General features: G+C 37.3%; 1 protein-coding gene and 2 pseudogenes across 5 annotated transcripts in view; 1 reads left to right on the forward strand and 2 right to left on the reverse strand.

Annotated features, from left to right (window-relative positions):
• LOC148738053 (uncharacterized) overlaps positions 1-2952 on the reverse strand; it is a 3112-nt pseudogene extending 160 nt beyond the window's left edge.
• LOC111344113 (uncharacterized) overlaps positions 1-19078 on the forward strand; it is a 91625-nt gene that overhangs the window by 43987 nt on the left and 28560 nt on the right. For all 5 annotated transcript variants that reach the window (XR_015996905.1, XR_015996906.1, XM_088749883.1 and 2 more), the window contains exon 11: positions 13577-13694. Coding sequence is in view for 3 of the 5 variants with exons in the window: in XM_088749883.1 (XP_088606009.1) it covers positions 13577-13694 (118 nt within the window). In the remaining 2 variants the exon portion in view is untranslated. The remainder of the gene's footprint in view (positions 1-13576; positions 13695-19078) is intronic.
• Positions 11207-12241, reverse strand: LOC148738054 (uncharacterized; annotated as a pseudogene).

Raw genomic sequence — 19078 nt, forward strand, 5'->3', positions numbered from 1 at the left:
GCTGCAGTTGCATAGCTTGAAACATCTGCATTTGTTGAGATAATTCTTTCTTCTTCACCTCCACATCTTCTTTTCTGAGTTCAAACTGCTTTTCAGCTTTATCCCTCAAGTAAACAAGGGTTTCTGTTCCTGACCCTCTCCTCTTGGGGGTAACTTGACCATTGTCAGTTGCCTTCCTTTACATTGAGTGATATCTCATTTCCTCTGCCTTTTTCCTTTCATTCTCCTTATTTAGCTTGACCTGTTGTGAAATTTCTCCACCCTCACTGTCACTTTCTTCTAACATTTTAATAATTTGTTCCAAAAGCTTATCTGTTTCTGTCAATTCAGGTGATCTTCTGTCATCTTTTGCCTCTTCTGTCATCTTTTGCTTGTATTTCTTAGCCAGCAGTGGGTATCTGTCTCTAACAGCCCTTTTACTTCCCAGGCGATTCCGAAAGACTTTGTTTTCATTCAACCTTTTGGTAATCTCCTCCCACACTTTCCCTCTCTCTCTTGTTGACGTCTTGAACCTGAAAGGCTCTGAGACAGCTATTTCTTGCAACACTGGTAAGTCACACTCCTGTTTCCACTCCATGTCGATCTGTTTTAGGTTATGAAAAATGAATAAATAATTAATTAACTACATTGATAAATAATTAAACAAATAAATCTATAATTTGTTTAATTATTTATAAAATAATGAAAATAATACAACAAAAAAGTAAATAAATGGTCATGCTTAGTTGCATGACAATTTAATATTATTTTAAGATCTCATGAAAAATATTTTGAAACAAACAGCGGTGCAGTACGAATAGTGGGAAAAGGAATATTTTTAATTTGATATGAGTTGCTGACACCTAAATGGGTTCGGAAAACAATTAATGTCTTCGCTCCGACGAAGGGGTTTGGAGTTTTGAGGTCTGAAGTCTCGATACACCCAGTTGGTCAGATCGTTGGTGCACTAAAACCGAGGTCAACCTCGTCCTAAGTCATGAGAAGTTTGAACTGAAAACAGAAAATTCTTACATGCTTGGAAACAAAATCCATTTGCCGTTACTTCAGTCCAAAAAGACTATATAACCTGTCATGAGTTACGCGAGAACAGGCCGCTTAGCTTGATCCGACTGTAAAGATGTAAATCGACACTCGATTAAAAAAAAAAAAAAAAAAAAAAACTTCGCACTTCAAAAACTTAAAAAACCGTCCAGTCTAAACGTTGCATAGCTCGGCCAGGAAAACAACAAACAGCAGAAGACTAATTGATAAGTTTTGGGAAAGTATCGCTCAACTTTATTTATTTTTTCGGAAGCAAACAGTTGAAGTATCCGGCAACAAATAGTAGGACGTTTTCATTTTGTTTTTACAATCAGTACAATGTGACTAGCTTGCTTGGTTTCCGTTTCTAAAAAAAAGATTTCACCAGACTCAGAGGCTGATAACTAAATTCAGCGGAAAAAAATTCCCCACAAGCATTCAAGAGTAATTTAAGGTTCCCAAACAAATAGTGTTGATTATGAAGGAAGAGCGCTCGTGTCTATAGTAAAGACGCGCGCCCTTGCCGCCTGTAACGCAATCCTTACAGAACATTTAGATCAGCGGAGGGTAGTAAACTGCTGCGGCTTTTAAAGCGAATACACAATCCATGTTTCTGCACTAATCAAGATTTTACAAACTACAGACCACTGATTAGATAAGCTTTGAAAGCTTATTTGATGAAGCCTGTAAAATGTCAACAGATCAGTGAATGAAAAAGAGGAAAAGGGTGAATATAGGGAAAAATTCCCCTAAAAAGTATTCAAGCATAATTCAACGTCCCTAACGAAAAAAACTGAATATAGAGCAAGAGTGCCATTGTTTCTGGTAAAGACGCGTGTTCTTGCAATATTAGAGAGATTTAGCAAGAGGACGGGAACGTCATTTCAGAACGGGAGAGCGCGCGGAATAGTCTGGACGCGACACCATACGACTTCCGGTGTTAGCGTTGCCGTTCTCCCCAACAAGTTCAGGACGTCAATTCGCTGGTTTTCCCTTCGCGATCAGAACATCTGGGATTTTCCGTCAATTGTGCTCTTGTAAATCGATCCAAACGAGATAATACTATTTGGAAGTATTTCAAAACTCATGTTCAGGATAATTGGGTCCCTTTCTTTGTTTTAATCGGTGCATTTTTGAAAACTTGCCGCTGCAATATGCTGGATTCTCGAAAGGAAATTGGAACACAACCGTTGGCAAGCGATCCAAGATTTCAGGACTGTTTGCTTTTGAATGTGCAACGCTTTAGACAATAAAAGGGCTTTTCTTTAATACATTTCTTTAAGCCTATGTGAAAGCTCTAAGAATGGGATGCTGTTGAATTTTATCGTAAATCAATTCATCAATAACCATGCTGCAAGTTGAAGTTTGGAGTAGTCAATCAAACAAACTATCACGAAGCTTACATACCGTAAATTTTTTTTTATTTATTTTTTGTCGTTGTCGTTTTTACCGATCATGAATTAATGCTTTCTGGATTGAAGTCAGAGATTAAAATTTTAAGAATTTTGTCGGGTTTGCACTTTTTTATGTTTTAAACTTTTTTAATCAGCGCCGATGAAAACAAGAAAGTTGTGCTCACGCAACAAAAGTAAATGACAATCAATTTTATTTCGACACGACTTTCTAAATCAAGTAATTTAATTCATTCTTGAACAACTTCGTCGGAAAAGGAAGAAACAAAACAAAACAAACAAAAAACCGAAACCAAGTCTTATCCTAAGCCTAACCGTTTCATGGGTGACTTGCATTAATTTTTTCAGCGTTAAACAAGAACTCATCATAAACAACTTTGTCGTTGGGTCGCGTGGTTTCTACATGGTTTCGCCATAACCCCGTTCAAAATGCTTTGCACCTCTAAGTATTCAATGTTCAAAAGAGATGTACCGTCATGAATGAATAGAAATATTCAGTAAACAAGGGGAATAAAGATGATGATTTTACTTTGTAAAATTGCGAAGATGAACAGTGCTAAAATCTAATGGCACGAAACGAAAAGACAGCAACACAAATCGCTAAAAAAATATCTAATGGGCTCTAAAATTCGAGAAAGGAATCGACAGACACGAGTCTTACCTGGAATGGATCAATTATAGAGTTTAATCGCCCATGTGGTCCGTATATTTATAAACATCTAACTTTCCGTAACTACGTTAATTATCCTCTGTTACCGCTTGTTGCATCACTCTCAAAGAGAATAGTTTCGTTGTCCTTAAAGCTGTTTGTGAAAGCGAAAATTTGTGTTGGCGATCTTTGAAAAGCCGAGTTCAGGCTATTAAAGAACAGATATTGTGCAGACGTCTTGTTGCAACGACTGCTAAATCACTTCTGAAACACAATGGGGCGACGTTCTCGACCCAGTTTCTTACCGGTATTTTTGCTGCGAGCGCCGTTGTCAACTGACGTTGCCGTCCTCTTGCTAAATCTCTCTATTGTGGCCTAAGACTTGTGGGTCTGCCTGTCACGCAATCCTCACTGAACATTTCGAGACAGCGGAGGGCAGTTCACTGCAGCGAATACACAAACAGTATTTGGTGCCGATGCACGGTAGGTACAAATTTATAAACAGTACTCAAATCAAAGTGTAAATATGGCAAACATATTTATTTTACGGTTTGTATTCGTCCTCAGCCGCTTCGAACTGGACGATGTTACATTTTGGCTTGTTTTGTTTCGAAAATAACCACTAAAATTTTAAATCGCAGTTAACCTGAGCAGCAGAAACGAGAAATGTTGGTCAAAAATAACTTTTTATTCAGATTGGTAACGATGTTTCGCTCCCAAAGCGACCTGTTGTCTTTTCCACATGCGCATTGTTGACTTTTCACCTCCGATTGCGTGACAAGGAATGGCGCGTTTTGACCTCCGAGTCATTTTTGTTTGGGGTCCTCAAATTTCGTAGTTTGATTAGCCCAAAAATTTTATTGGAGTTATTTGAGGAAGAAACCTTGTTCTTTCGCCGGTTTAACTTGATATAACCCCATGCCATGTACCAAGCGGCAATTTTACCCTTTCAATTTTGCCATTTTTTTGTCTGCCAAAATGAGTGAAATATTGGAAAAAACCAAAAACTCCCCAAAAATTTAGATTGGAATGGAATCGAACAAAGAACACTTAAGACTGTTTGTAAATACGTGTTCTTCTCAGGAAAATATTTGGTCACATTTACTGTTTTGCTTATTTTCAAGCGACTTTGAAATAATGGTTGTCGTGAAGCTGACGCGAGAGCCACAAAATCGATTTTGCCGCCGTTCGCGAAAAATTAAAATGTAATTGAACTCAAAGGATTTTTTTCAGAAATAGTTCATCCAGACCTATATTCTGGCAAAGTTTGGGGATTTTCGATTTTTTCATATTGCACACCTCCGGGCGATATTTACGGACGGCCGCTCTTAAAATCATAAATCTCTCTCTTAACTTTGAGCCATGACAGTTAATTCAGGGCCTTTTTTCAATTTTCCTATTCATTGTCTTTCTTTGCTCATATCTTCACCATTTAAAAGTATCCAAGATTACCAAGAGTAATTGAGCTGGTTAAGTATTGTCCTTCCGACTATGTGCACCACAACACATCGACAAAACCAATTAAATAGTTCTGGTTGAAATTTTAAGAGATTGACTGTGTACTCGTGAATATGAATCAAGTATTATTGGGCAAGAGTTGCACATTCAAATGACTGCTATTCGGTATCGGGTCTTCAAGGTAAGTATTGTTACTACAAACAATATTGCCACGTCCAAGCTTGGGGTGTCTCGAAAAGGCAGAACTCGAAAACGCACACTGCAGACCTTGAAAAAGCAGACCCAAAAATTTGTTTTTGACATTTGGTGATGTTAAAAAAGGACTTTTTTCGAGAGGATATTCAAAACAGCTGTACAGGCATTTAAAAAACGATGTAAATCATCTCGGTTCAAAGTTCTTGTCTGCTCGTTACTCGAACTTCTAATGGATTTTTAAACCTTTATAATCAGATGTCATCTGAACACTTCCTATATTCGTCTCTCTTTTTTTTAATGCAGTCCCGCGATTAATCTGTGAGTTTGCAGACCACTGGCTCAATACCAAGTACATATTGATCTAAGCCGACTTCTGGTTGCGCATAATGCTTGTTACTAACAAAGACATTCCCTGGTTTCAAACTTGAAAATCAAGACCGTTTTGGAGGTCTGCGTTTTCGAGGTTAAAGTGATGGTCGTCTGTTTATGTTTTAGGATCATTTGTTTCCTCCCAGCCCACCTCTTAATTGATTTTCAAGGGTTTGTTTAGTCCTGGATTTCATACATACACTCCGTGATACCTGTCTGACAAAGTTATCCATCATTCCAGAAATGTCCTACGTTACTGATCAGCAAAATTTGTTTATAGGTCCGCCATCTTTGATAAGATGCTTACTCTTCCCAGACTCTTAGAGCCGTGTTAACAGCACGAAATTTGCATATCGAATCACAGGCAGACCACACTACAAATATGTGTTCGTAGTTAATTTTAAATAAAGAGATGCTTCGAACGGCCCGTGAAGTCGATTAATATCTCACGTAACTTTATTGAGATATTCAGACCGAGAGGGCTCTGACAAGGGCTAATGGTAGCTTTTCATTTTCTTACAGTGGACAATTTACTTTATGGAATTGGTTGATGAAACTAAATTTTCTTATGTTCACTCGCCTTGGTTGCTAAACGACTTATGACAAATTTAGCCAGGATGCCTGAGTACCTTTCCTTGCTTGAGCTGCTTTACTTACTTGCGTCGGTTTCCTCACTTGAGCTTCTTTACATACTTGAGCTGCTCTCCTTACTTGAGGTTCTCTTTCTACTTGAGGTACTTTACTTACGTGAGGTGCCTTACTTACTTAAGAAGCTTATCTTAATTGCGATGATTTTCATATGGCTTACTTAAGTGAGTTTATTACTTGAGCTGCTTTGCTTATTTGAGCTTTTTTATTCACTTGAAATTATTTCCTCACATGAGATGTTATCCTTACTTGAGTTGCTTTCCTTACTTACTTCCTTGGGGCGTTTTCTTTACTTGAGGTGCTTTTTTTTAAGTTGAGGTGCTTTACTTTTTGGAAGTTCTTTCCCTACTTGAGGTGTTTTACTTATCTAGTGAGCTACTTTATTTACTTCAACTGCTTTACTTACTTAGGGTACTTTATTTTCTTGAGTTGCTTTGCTTACGGTCGTTGACGCACCAAGGATTTGTCCATACTGTCCAACTCTTTTTTTTTTATTACTTGCAGCTAGTTTTCTATCCATAAAAATTTAGTTCACTGAGTAAAGTGTCTTTCTAACACTTTATCTTTTTTATTCAAAGTAATGAAAACTTGGTTTTACTACGATACGAATTTATTGCCCTTCCCCCTCACTGTTCCGACGTTTTGGCTGACTTAAGACAAGTGGTTGCATGATATAACTTCAGCAATTAGACTGTTCGTACGCCCTTCGTATATATTAGAGTTTTTTTCAAAGTTTGTTTAACAAATTTTCCTTCAAAGGTCGTTGCTTGGAAAATAGAAAATATAATTCTTATCAAAGTTAGAAACATCGATATGAGAAGTGTTATCGTCGCTTTTTGCTGCTTCATTTGTTTGTTTACTCCAGCCAAATGCTCTGAGATTCAGCAGAGCAAACCCCTCACTAATTTTCATGAAATTTACTCTGTGGAGTAATGGAGTTGCTATGAAGTCGTACATGATTTTTCCTATACCCGCCTCTTTCTGTTAAAACCAATGGGAAGTTTTCCTGTATTACGTTCGGTATATTTTCCCATACATGGGGTGAAATAGGCATCATAAACCGTTCTCGCGGTTTTCCTTTTTGTTTGCTGCTGACCTCTTTAGGCCATCGCCAAGATTGAAGATAAACTCCTTTATGAATTGGGCATTCCATTTTGATTTCTGACTGTTCGCATGGGCAGCAAATTAATACTTTTGCCAATAGATATTTTCCTTTTCCAGATTCGTATAAACATAACGGAGGATATGCTATTCCTGTAAATTTCTTGTCCCTTTGATTGTAGTCAAACTCTGCGACAAGACTATTAATATTTGACTGTACTTCCCCTTCGAGTAGATTTATCGCAGTAGTTGAACCAGCAACAGAAAACCTGGTAAGTATGCTGAACAGCAACTTACAACAGACTCTTCACAACATTTTTGAACTAGCAGAAAAACAAAATACAGTAGACGGTTGCAGCGCTCCTTATTTCTGGTGCTACACCACCTTCGCCACACACTCAAGACATTTTTTTCCCCCCTTCCAAATGCAAACTTTCTGTAGGCACGAATCATGTTCTGATAAGAACAAAACACCTCGTAGTCTACCTACAATTCACTGCGGTAATGAACATTGCATTTTACTAACAAAAACTGCTGTGTAGGAGTGATATTGAAAAATTTTTATCGCGTTGGAGTTATTATTTACAGTGTGAGCAACTTTTTTTTAGAAGGAAATATTTGGATTCTTCCTCAAGAATTTCGTTCCAGCAATTCTCATTTCTATTTAAGTTATTCTAGCGTTTTTATTAGGAGATGGTTTTCACTATGGTGACGGACGCTTAATTTGGCCAAAAAAGATTGGCTATTTACTTTGTGTTGGTGTGATAATGAAAGTTTTTATCGCGTATATATTCCTACCAATAGTCTTGAAGAAACCGCAAGAAGAAAAAGGAAAAGAAATTGTAAAGTCGATAAATTTCATTGAACCATCTTATCATTATTTACGATGGCCCATAAGGTTCACACTTTTATTATTTTTTTGAACAGTTTTCATTTAAAGTTTTGTTGTCCCATTAAAATTTTCGATTGTTTTTTAATATTTTTTGGCACAAGTTTTAAGGAAAAAAGTCAAGTTGTTTTGAAAAAAAAAATTATGTTGTTTTGAAAAAAAAAACGAACACTTTCCAATTTATTTTTGGGGCTGACCTGTTTGAGTGCAGGCTCATACTTAATCATCCACCATCTCCCGCCATCTTGGTTGGACGGGTTGGACCATGTGCTAGAGTGCAAGAGTTCGGCTCTTCAGCTTCAGTGAGATTTAAAAGTGGATGCAATCATAAAACAAGCCGTCAAGGAGGAATTAAGAAAGCAGAATGTAACAAGTAACACAAGTAGTATGAGCATTGACAATCCTTCAAGTTCATCAACAAGAAAATCACAAATAGCGACTCGTTTGTCAGGAATTTTGAACCGCATCAGGAGCAATGGGAGCTCAAGTTTTTTATCAAGTTCCTCCTCAAATGCCTGTAAAAAAAGAAAATCTGACAAAGAGAGAAGAATTCAAGTCAGATGGATTCATTACAATTCCCTGACAAGAAAATTCAACCAGGTACGAACAAAGAATGGCGGGGGCAATCGATTTATCCTCTATAATGACTCTGAACCATTGACATTTAAAGATATTGAAGACAAAGCCAGTGCTTTATTTTTTCCCAGTGGTTTTAGTTCTTTCGCTGGTCGAGTAGATGAGATGTCATTGTCAGTTTGTGACGCAACAAAAACTCCCATATTTGAATTTCCAGGTGGTGGGACTGTAGCAAGCTATCTACAAGAAAATGGTCTGTATGCTTCAAATACTTATCTGTTTTTGAGGTCTCAGGATAAAAGAGAAGATGAATTTGAACGCAATGATAGACAGATTTATAATATTGACAATGATGATGATGAAGATTATGATGATGGTTCTCTATTTTTACATTCCATTTCAAATTCCAGGCGTACAAATATAGATTCAATGGTGGTTTGCTCAAAATGTGCTTGTACCTATACTAAGGGAGAAGAGTGTATTAGATGCCAGCAAGACAAGGAATACCATGAGTCTTTAGTAGCAGATGCAAATAAAAAAAGTGAGGTGGCTGTTACTAATAATAACATAGAAAGTGTTGAAGATGGACCTCTGACTGTAGAAGAGGATAGTGTTCAAGAAGAGCATCTTACTGTTGAAGAAATGCGACAACGAAGATTAGCTGCCCTAGCAGTATTTTCATCAGCTGATACAACTGGCATGCTAGTTGATAATAATTTGCCGGATATTCCTGATCTTGACAACATTGCAGGCATGTTTGATGATAATGGTCCAGGTGTAATCAGTGATGGATCTCCACCCTTGTTAAAGACCAAACATCTCAGAGTTCATAGATCATGCCTAAAAAAAGACTTGATTTCTCATTTCAAGGATGAAAGCATTTTAAAGCATGAGATTACTTATGAGGTTATCTATCAAAGAGGAGAAATGGAAAAAGGTGTTGGAATTGGTGTTGCCTGCCATGTATATTCCTCATTCTGGGAGGAATGAGGAATATACCGCCTCCCGGTATATACTCACGAATGAAGAATATACCGCCTCCCGGTTAGCTCAATTGGTAGAGCGCCGAACTGTTGTGAGAGGTCGTGAGTTCAAATCCGGCCGGACCAACACTCAGGGTCTTTAACTAACTGAGAAGAAATTGCTGCCTTTGTAATAATATCTGCAAATGGTTAGACTTTCTAGTCTTCTCGGATAGGGACGATAAATGGAGGTCCCGTCGTCAGCAGGGTTGGGGTAGGAGACGTTAATTTCCCACACACGAGATTACTGTGTGATGGATGTCCTCCCCGGGGTGGGATGGGTGTGTAAAGAAAGGGGTTAGGTGTCAATTGGAACGAAAGTTCTGTTCCTTTCTCCTGCCGTTCCTGTGGCGAATGAATTAAACTTAAATGTAAACTTAAACTCTTGTGGCGAATGAATTCTCTATCTCAATGACCATTGGTGAAAGAGAAAGAGTGCTATTTGTGCGGCAAGACCATTTTGTTGATGAAGGGAGATCTGTTGGACGTATCCTTGTCAAGGGCTACACTTAAGTAGGCTACTTTCCATTTTTCTTGTCCAAGGTCTTTCTCTTTTACTGCCTATTTCCTGAAGACGTCCATGATAACATGTTTTATCTTGATGCTTTCAAAAGGTACTTGTCACCATCTGAAGAGGAAATGATAAATGAGATCCTAAAGAATGGTGATATGCTGGAAGAAAGAGATGAATTAGATGATTTTATTGAGAGGTTTGACTGCAGGACATATGTTACCAAAGAGAACATTGTGAAGATCCTTGTTGAATAATCGAAGCAGGAGCTTGTTCAGAAACCACATGTAATGGCAGCTGCTTGGAACCAATCCTTTAAAGCCATTTGAAAGTTTTCTGCGAATTTCAGTCAGCATCAGATGTTCAGGATTTTTATGAAAAGATCAAGCCTACAACAAAGAAGGTGCTTGACAGTATTGATTGCTTCCCAAATACTTCTGGGGAAAGGGGTGCCTTGAAGTTTTTACAAAGATTCATTAGAGGGTTGGAAATGCCCAAAACTAGTTCAGTTTCTACGTTTCACGACAGCCAGGGACATCATGGGGAAAAGAAAACTAGAAGTCACTTGTATTAAATCTGATGGTTTAGCATCAAGGCCTATTGCTCATACATGTGGACCTGTGTTGGAACTACCTTCCCCATACACAAACTATGTCGAACTGAGAGAGGAATTTGCCAACTTACTAAATAACGCTAAGTGGGAAATTGACATTGTCTAAAGCTTCAATTTATATTTTGAGCATATTATTTCATTTAAGTTAGTGATCAGAGACATAAGGCTTGTATAGTACGCACACTTAATCTGGGAGACAGACACTGTATGAAAAGTTAAAAAATAATGAATTAGAAACAAAAGAAAACAAAGGATTTAGTCTCTACCTATTTCACAGATTAAGTGCCACCAATCTCATAGAATTTGCATGAAAACCTATTTTGAAACTAAATGTTTTGATGCAAATACAAACCTTTTATAGATATATCAATAATCCATACTGAGCTTACATAATAATATGAGTAACTTAATTGAAAAATATGCAAAGTTTGAAGATAGCTTGACAGGAAAGATCAATATTCAATGTATATTTATGCTAATCTAGAGCAGCTGTACATGTTTCTGTTTAAGAAGATTCATCTACAAAAGTGATATTATTGATATTTTATTGTTGATATTTTAAGTAGAAAGATTATTGCACAACAATTATAAGGCTGGCTTGATTAACCTTGTTTGAATAAATACAATATATTCCTACCACCTAGGATTGCCCTACCTCACGTTCAAACAACCCGTTGAAATTATAATGAGGTATTACTTGAACACATTGTGGGAATATAGTATAATGTTTTTAAGACTGATTTTCAACTTCTCATAAGGGTTACGTACAGATCAAGTGCCTCTTTAACATTGTTTGGTTTTAGAATGTTGCGTTCAGTCATGATGATGGTGCCAAATTCCTCAAACTCTCTGCTGTAATCATCTTTAGACATTGTTGCATTGTTAATAAACTCTTGAACATCACCTTGATTTGTTATCATTTTGTAATCCTTGGTGTCATACAAGTGGGGTAGAAAGTACATAGTGTCTGGTCATCCTTTGGGCAAATTAACATTCCCAACTTAACAGGAAGAGATGATATGCTCATTCCACAATTCACAAACTTCGTATAACTCTTTCCTTAAGATATCCTTGAAGCAAAACCTCATATAATCATTATGAGCAGGATCAGAGCTGTTAAAGAGTCCAATGTCTGTCATATCTTTAAAAAATTCATCCACCATCCAGGTCCATCTTTAACAAGTTGAGACCAATATGTTTCTATGTGTTGATTTGATGTTGATCTGCCAATGAGAAATGAACCGAGGCCAGTGGTGTTTCCATGTGTTGATCTCAGGAAGGTGTGTATGGCTTCAACAACAGCATTCTCTGTTCCATCATCTGACCTCATCCTTTCAGGTACACCTCCCAGTTCCTGAACAGCATCGAGATAAAATTTTGCAATGATTTCAGGCTTTTTTTTTAAGGGCTAACTTCAAGCCAGATAAGTTTTCGAGAAAATCCGTCTATGCATCCATGTATACTGAACCTGTAAGGCTTCAACTTGTCTTGGCCATCCATGTGCCATATGTAATTGTGTCCTCTAGCATGATACAGCCGCCTACGCAGTCTTTTGTTTTGGTTCTGCTTTCCACACCTTCAGGATCGAGTTGTTTCAACATTACCATGACTCTTTTCCTTTTGACCACAGTACCTTTCTTTCCAAGCCTTGCCCAGACCTTACGATATCCTAAAAAGCAATCACTTCCCGTTATTTCCTCATCGACAGCCATTTTTAACTCGTCATCATTGACGATATTGGTATCCTTTCTTCTCAATCTTAGATCTTTCAGCCTCCTTTTCTCCTTTTTAAAGTGGATAAACTCATGAATATACCATGAAGTTTGAGAAATTCACAAATCTTCAAATAGGTATATCCACTGCGGATAAAATCAAATCATTTTCATTTGTTTGGGATGACATTTTCGTGCTGGCAAAGTCAAGAACCCCAAAGATCCAAGATGGCGGGAGATGGCGGATGATTAAGTATGAGCCTGCACTCAAACAGGTCAGCCCCAAAAATAAATTGGAAAGTGTTTGATTTTTTTTTCAAAACATTTTTTTTTAAAACAACATAATTTTCTTTTTCAAAACAACTGAAAAAAACTTGTGCTAAAAAATATTAAAAAACATCGAAAATTTTAATGGGACAACAAAAATTTAAATGAAAACTGTTCAAAAAATAATAAAAGTGTGAACCTTGTGGGCCATCGTAATTATTGCATTACAAAATGATGCACAGTGCTTTGTTCAAGTTTGGTGGGTAATTGATTTACACTTGCTGGGCAACGGAAGTAAATAATTTGACTGATACGTTTAGATCCAGCAGATTCCCCGGGCTGTCAATCCCCACATCACTCTTTTTTATGTTTTTCATATCCACATGTAAGTTGATGTTGATTCAACTTTGTGGCAAGAGAAAAAATCTCAAAAATCGATGAATTGCCTTGGAATTGCCATTATGTGACATCGCTCATCCTGAAGTAGAGAACGAACAAAAAGTGTTCGGGGTGTTGAGATCTACAGTAGAGTAGAACTTCAAAAAACTGATAGCATAGGGACTTACAGTCAAGGATTTTCCAAAAGGTGTCTTTTCTAAACGGAACGAAGACTAAGAGTGCTTGCGATCAACACTAAAATGCAAATTGAACAACTAACTGTTCGCGCTGGTTGACTACTTGTTGAGCACATTGCAGCTGGATTTTACAACATTACCGGAGCCCACGAGTAATGGCTCCTGGACATGATGAATCAACTCAGCACCTTTGAACTGAACGATTCAGAGCAAATCGCCAAACACGATAAACCTACTTGCCTTGCCATGTTGGAAGAACACTCAAAAGGCTTAGCCCTCAACACAGCAAACAGCTTTGTCGAAGGCTTACGATCGAAACTTTGGGTTAAAGGACCAGTCATTTAGTTTATCACTTGGGATGGGTGGGGGATTTCTGGGGATCACATGGATCTCAGGAGAATGGATGGGGGAATCAGTCGTCCACAATAATTGCCAATGGGAGGGGGACAATAAGAATGTTACAGAGCCCTTTGTTGCTAAAAATCTGATTAGAAATTAAAAATGGATACCAATGGAAAGGAATCGATTTAATATGCCTTTGTCTTGTCCAAACAAATAGCCCGAGAGGAAGACAAGTCACTTGAGGTGGAAGAAGTCAGCAGATCAACTGATCAAGATGATGAACAACTGGAGGAGGCTGCTGGAAATGAGAATGGAGGAAAGACTGTCATTAGGAGGTATTGTATAGTGTACATGTAATTGTAATGTTCTTTTACCCATGTTGGTAAAGGTAATATCACAACAATCAATTAAATAGATATTTAACCCTTTTACTCCTAAGATCTCACTAGTAATTCTCCTTATTGTCTGCCACACAATTCTAATGATGTTGGTTCGGAGTATCATGTATTAGATCAACCAATAATCTTAGAATGGATTGTTTTCTCTATTCTCATCTATTGTCTGCGTGGTATTTTATTGATATGGTAAGGAGAAATTCTGTCTGGCTCACTCATGAGAGTTAAGGTAGGGGGCCGTTAACACGTTTTTGTGTTAATATGCATGAAAATCACATTAAAGTATAACAACAACAACAACAACTTTATTTGTACCCAACATAAAAAATGCTGATAAAAATAATAATGAATTGACAAGAATATATAAATAATATTATATATATATATGTATATATAGTCGTTAATGGAACTCTCAGGCCAGCAAAGGTGCACCGCGCCAGGAGGATCAATAAAGATTCGCAGTCCGAACGTAGAAAGTTTAAAAAATTGCGAGGATGGACAACTTCTGACGTAAAAAACATAAAAAATTTTAATACGCAAAAATTACCCCATTCACTCTAGACTTTCCTGTGACTCTTAAAATGTGATTTACTTGGCTTCCTGAAAGAAATGTCTCCTGCAATACGTGGGATCTATTACCACCGACTTTAAAGTGAGATTTCCAAATCACAAATCTAGTATGCTCACAAACAAAACAACTTGTGAAGTAGCGATACACTTCAACAAAACCCCACACACCCTGGACGACTTTTCGTTCCAATGCATTGATCAGGTACAGGCCCCTAGTGGCTCTGCAGAGATCGACAGGCTTTTAATCACAATAGAGGCTTATTGTAGTGCTCAGTTGTTCTCTTTGTCACCCCATGGTTTGAATAAAAGAAAGGAATTTCATTCGAAAAATAGAATTTGCTATAATTAATTTTCCATCTTATATTAGGCGCTACTAATTGATCGTTCAAAGGCCCTTTTCTTGGATTTTGTCAGCCCTTTAGGTGTGGATTGGACTCAGAGGCCCTGCCAAGGGAGCTTATTATGATTAGTATCATTTAAGGGCCCCTCCAGGGATTTTGTTGCTAATTTGCCCTTTCGGGTTCCAAAGGCCTTGTTTTGGGATTTTGTTACGGTTTACAGTTGTAGTAAAAAGTGGGCCTTCCCTTTGTTAATGCTTGCTGCATTACTTCTTTGCAATTGGTTACGCCACTCATATTAACATATTTAGTATTCTTATCTCTTAGTTTTTAGGGTTTGTTTCTTGTATTTTGTCCATTGCTTTCTTTGTAATTAGGTTTTTTGTCATCTTTTTATTAGCACCAGGTCATTACGTAATTATTAGCACTTCGATCCTATTTACTGCTCTTTTTTTATTTCAAAAGTTGTAAATAACTGAAGGTCTCTGACCGAAACGTTTTTTATTAACATTTTTTTTATATGTTTTACGTCAGAAGTTGTCCATCCTCGCAACTTTTTAAACTTTCTATGTAAATATATATATACAACTAACTGCAGACAGAACTGTTTCGGCCTTCTGGGCCTCATCAGTGCAGTGCTGATGCTAGGATGGAGGAGAACCGAGACGGTCACCCCAAACGACCCATCCTTTGTGGTATCGTCTAAGCCATGCCAGAGTGCTCAAACTGGAGTAAACTAGCGAGCATGCGCAATTGCAGCAGCAATGACTCATCCTAGATAGAGTGCTCAATTTGGACATGAAAGCAGAGCTTTGTATGCCAAAGAGCTATATCTAACTGCAGACAGAACTGTTTCGGCCTTCTGGGCCTCATCAGTGCAGTGCTGATGCTAGGGTGGAGGAGAACCGAGACGGTCACCCCAAACGTCCCATCCTTTGTAGTATCGTCTAAGCCATGCCAGAGTGCTCAAACTAGAGTAGACTATATATATATATATATATTTATTAAAAACTGGATCATTGGATGATGCAATTCAAGACTTTTCATTGGCTTAGCCATTATGGTATATGAGCCAATATACCATAATCTAATATCTGTACATTGTAACATCCGGTTTCTTCTTACAATATAAAGTAGAGAGGATTTGTCTAATATCTTGGGGGCGTTTTTTTAATAAAACAATTATTCCACTCGCGCTTGTTGGATATGAGATGATTATAGCCAACTCGGCGCTATGCGCCTCATTGGCTATCTATATATATATATATATATATATATATATATATATATATATATAAAGAAGTACTAGCTGCCCAAAATAACCATAGGGGCTAGGAAGAAAGGGCGGCTATACTTAAGTGATTTATGTAATGTAATTATTTGGGTCAGATATAACACACACAACACACACACGCACACGCACACGCACACGCACACGCACACATTCATTCATCATACAAAACAAGGTCAAGGAAGCAAGGAATGTCAGAGTAAATAAGAAGCGGAAGCCCAGAAAAATTATTAATATTTATCTAGAAGATATATAATATATATAATATATATATATATATATATATAATATATATATTATATATATATACATTATGAGATACAATGAATATATGAAGTTCATATATTTTGAACTGCGGTATTAGATACGTATGATGCACGATCCTCGCAGTAGATAAATAGCACTATTTATGCAGTAGCGAAAATCAGACCTGAAAAAAATCAGGCCTGTACGGGACTCGAACCACTGACCTCTGCGATACTAGTGCAGCGCTCTACCAATTGACCAATTTCACGGGTTTATTGCGAATCAACTTAACGGCCTGCTCCCAGTTGGCTCGTTAGTGCTATTTATCTACTGCGAGGATCGTGCATCATACGTATCTAATACCGCAGTTCAAAATATATGAACTTCATATATTCATTGTATCTCATTTATCACTTTCACGGGTTTATTGCGAATCAACTTAACGGCCTGCTCCCAGTTGGCTTGTTAGCTCAATTGGTAGAGCGCTGCACTAGTATCGCAGAGGTCAGTGGTTCGAGTCCCGTACAGGCCTGATTTTTTTCAGGTCTGATTTTCGCTACTGCATAAATAGTGCTATTTATCTACTGCGAGGATCGTGCATCATACGTATATACATTATATATATATATATATATATATATAGCTCTTTGGCATACAAAGCTTTGCTTTCATGTCCAAATTGAGCACTCTATCTAGGATGAGTCATTGCCCATAGGGGCTAGGAAGAAAGGGCGGCTATACTTAAGTGATTTATGTAATGTAATTATTTGGGTCAGATATAACACGCACACGCACACGCACACGCACACACTCATTCATCATACAAAACAAGGTCAAGGAAGGAAGGAATATCAGAGTAAATAAGAAGCGGAAGCCCAGAAAAATTATTAATATTTATCTAGAAGAATTAGCTTAAGGTTTTCCTTAAAACGTTTCAGAGGAAGAAGCTTTACGTCTTCACTTATATCATTCCAGACTTAAGCGCCCTGAAATATTACGTTGAAGATTCCATACTTGTTCTGGTATTTGGAATAGATAGTCTGGTATTATAATTATGTAACATCCTAACAGAATTGAAATAAGGGTCAAATACAGGAGGTACGAGTTTCTTGTGAAACTTAGCCATAAATACTGCAAGTTGAAAGGTAATAATGTCAAACAGCTTCACAACATTTAGATCTTTAAATAAAGGACTTGAATGTGCGTTATTACTAGAGAAAGTAATTATTCTTAAGGCTCTCTTCTGTAATATATATAAAGGTTGCAAAGCTGTCAGATAGTTATTACCCCAAATAATTATGCAGTAGTTTAAAAAAGGCTCAACTAAAGCATAGTACAGGCTAAGTAGTCTTTTAGTACTTAAGAAATAATGGAGCTTGGACAGAATGCCTATACTTCTCTTGATTTTTTCAGAAATATTAGTAATGTGCGTCTTCCAACTAATAATAACCTGTTTGGGCAATTTTCTTTGCATTGGACGGAAAATAACAAAATTTGACTTGTCAATATTTAATGAAAGCTTATTTGCACATAACCAGGTGTAAACTTACTCAAGTTTAGAATTAATCATGCTTTCAAGCATCTTTATTTCCCTTTGCTGAAAGAATAAATTTGCATCATCTGCAAAAAGATGGAAATCCAAAAGATTTGAACAATTATGAAATTCATTTACATAAATTAAGAATAAAAGTGGTCCAAGCACTGACCCTTGGGGCACACCACGGGATGCTGTCTGAGTGTCTGAAGTAACAGCACCAACAGAAACAAACTGTGATTTATTACGTAAGTATGAAGTAAACCAGTCCTCAACAACGCCTCTGATACCATAGCAGTCAAGTTTTTAAAGTAGGATTTGGTGATTAACATTATCAAAAGCTTTGCTAAAGTCTAGGAATATTCCACAAGAGTAATCTTTAGCTTCAATGGCTAATTGTACTTGGTCAAGTATAATAATCATATGGACTTAATTTAAGAAAATTTCTTTGAATGGAGAGGATCAACTATAACAGTTGATACTCAACTGGCCGAAAATTTGGGATTTGGGCATATTACATGTATTTTGCACAATATAAGTATTAAACTCGTTGTTGTTGTCATTGCTAATTAAATTGCGAGAGACTGTTATTAACTGTATAAAACTGTGAAAAAAAGTCCTATCCTCTTAGCAATCCAGCTGTTCGAAAACCAACAGTTCGTTCGTGACAAGTAAGCCCACAGTTATTTTGTAGAATCATTGCTTCAATTTGAGATGTTCGAAAACCTTGTGAAAGAATCGCCTTCGGCTAGTGATGTAAAAAATGTAGGATTGTTTCCCAAAAATCCCTGTTAGGTTTTTTATACACCAATGAACTGATAGAAAGTGCAGTCCTGGATTGCTCAAAATGTCTTTATCAGGACTACTGGAGTTAGGCATTTTTGCAATGGTTAACTAATCTAAAATCTGTTGTTTTCACTTTCCCCATGTGAGTTAAGCCTACTTTGAGTAAACTATCCCCCGTCCTGCCCATTCCTCTGCCCCTCGTACTTTTCTTCCTCTTTCAACATTTGGTGATTTATAAATCAATCTCCGGATCTTCCTAAAGTCAACTTAATGGTTCATAAGTATACCAAAAAAAACTGATTCCACCACATTTTTACCAGAGAAAAAGTTGACAGCAAATTAGCCGTTTTGGCCATACCTAACTTGATTAATAGCATTCCGTGGTTTGGTATCTTGATTGTGACATCAACTATGGAGTGTCCACCCCCGAGCTTAATGTAAACAGTTGTTGTTTGTTGTGCGTAAGTTTTCGCCGCCATAGCGAGATACTGACAACGAACTTGTTCTGCATCAAGAATGTCCATCACTGAAGTTTTTGCGAGCGAGATTGAAGAGCGAA

This window comes from Stylophora pistillata, chromosome 2 (assembly GCF_964205215.1).
Source record: "Stylophora pistillata chromosome 2, jaStyPist1.2, whole genome shotgun sequence".
Taxonomy (NCBI): domain Eukaryota; kingdom Metazoa; phylum Cnidaria; class Anthozoa; order Scleractinia; family Pocilloporidae; genus Stylophora; species Stylophora pistillata.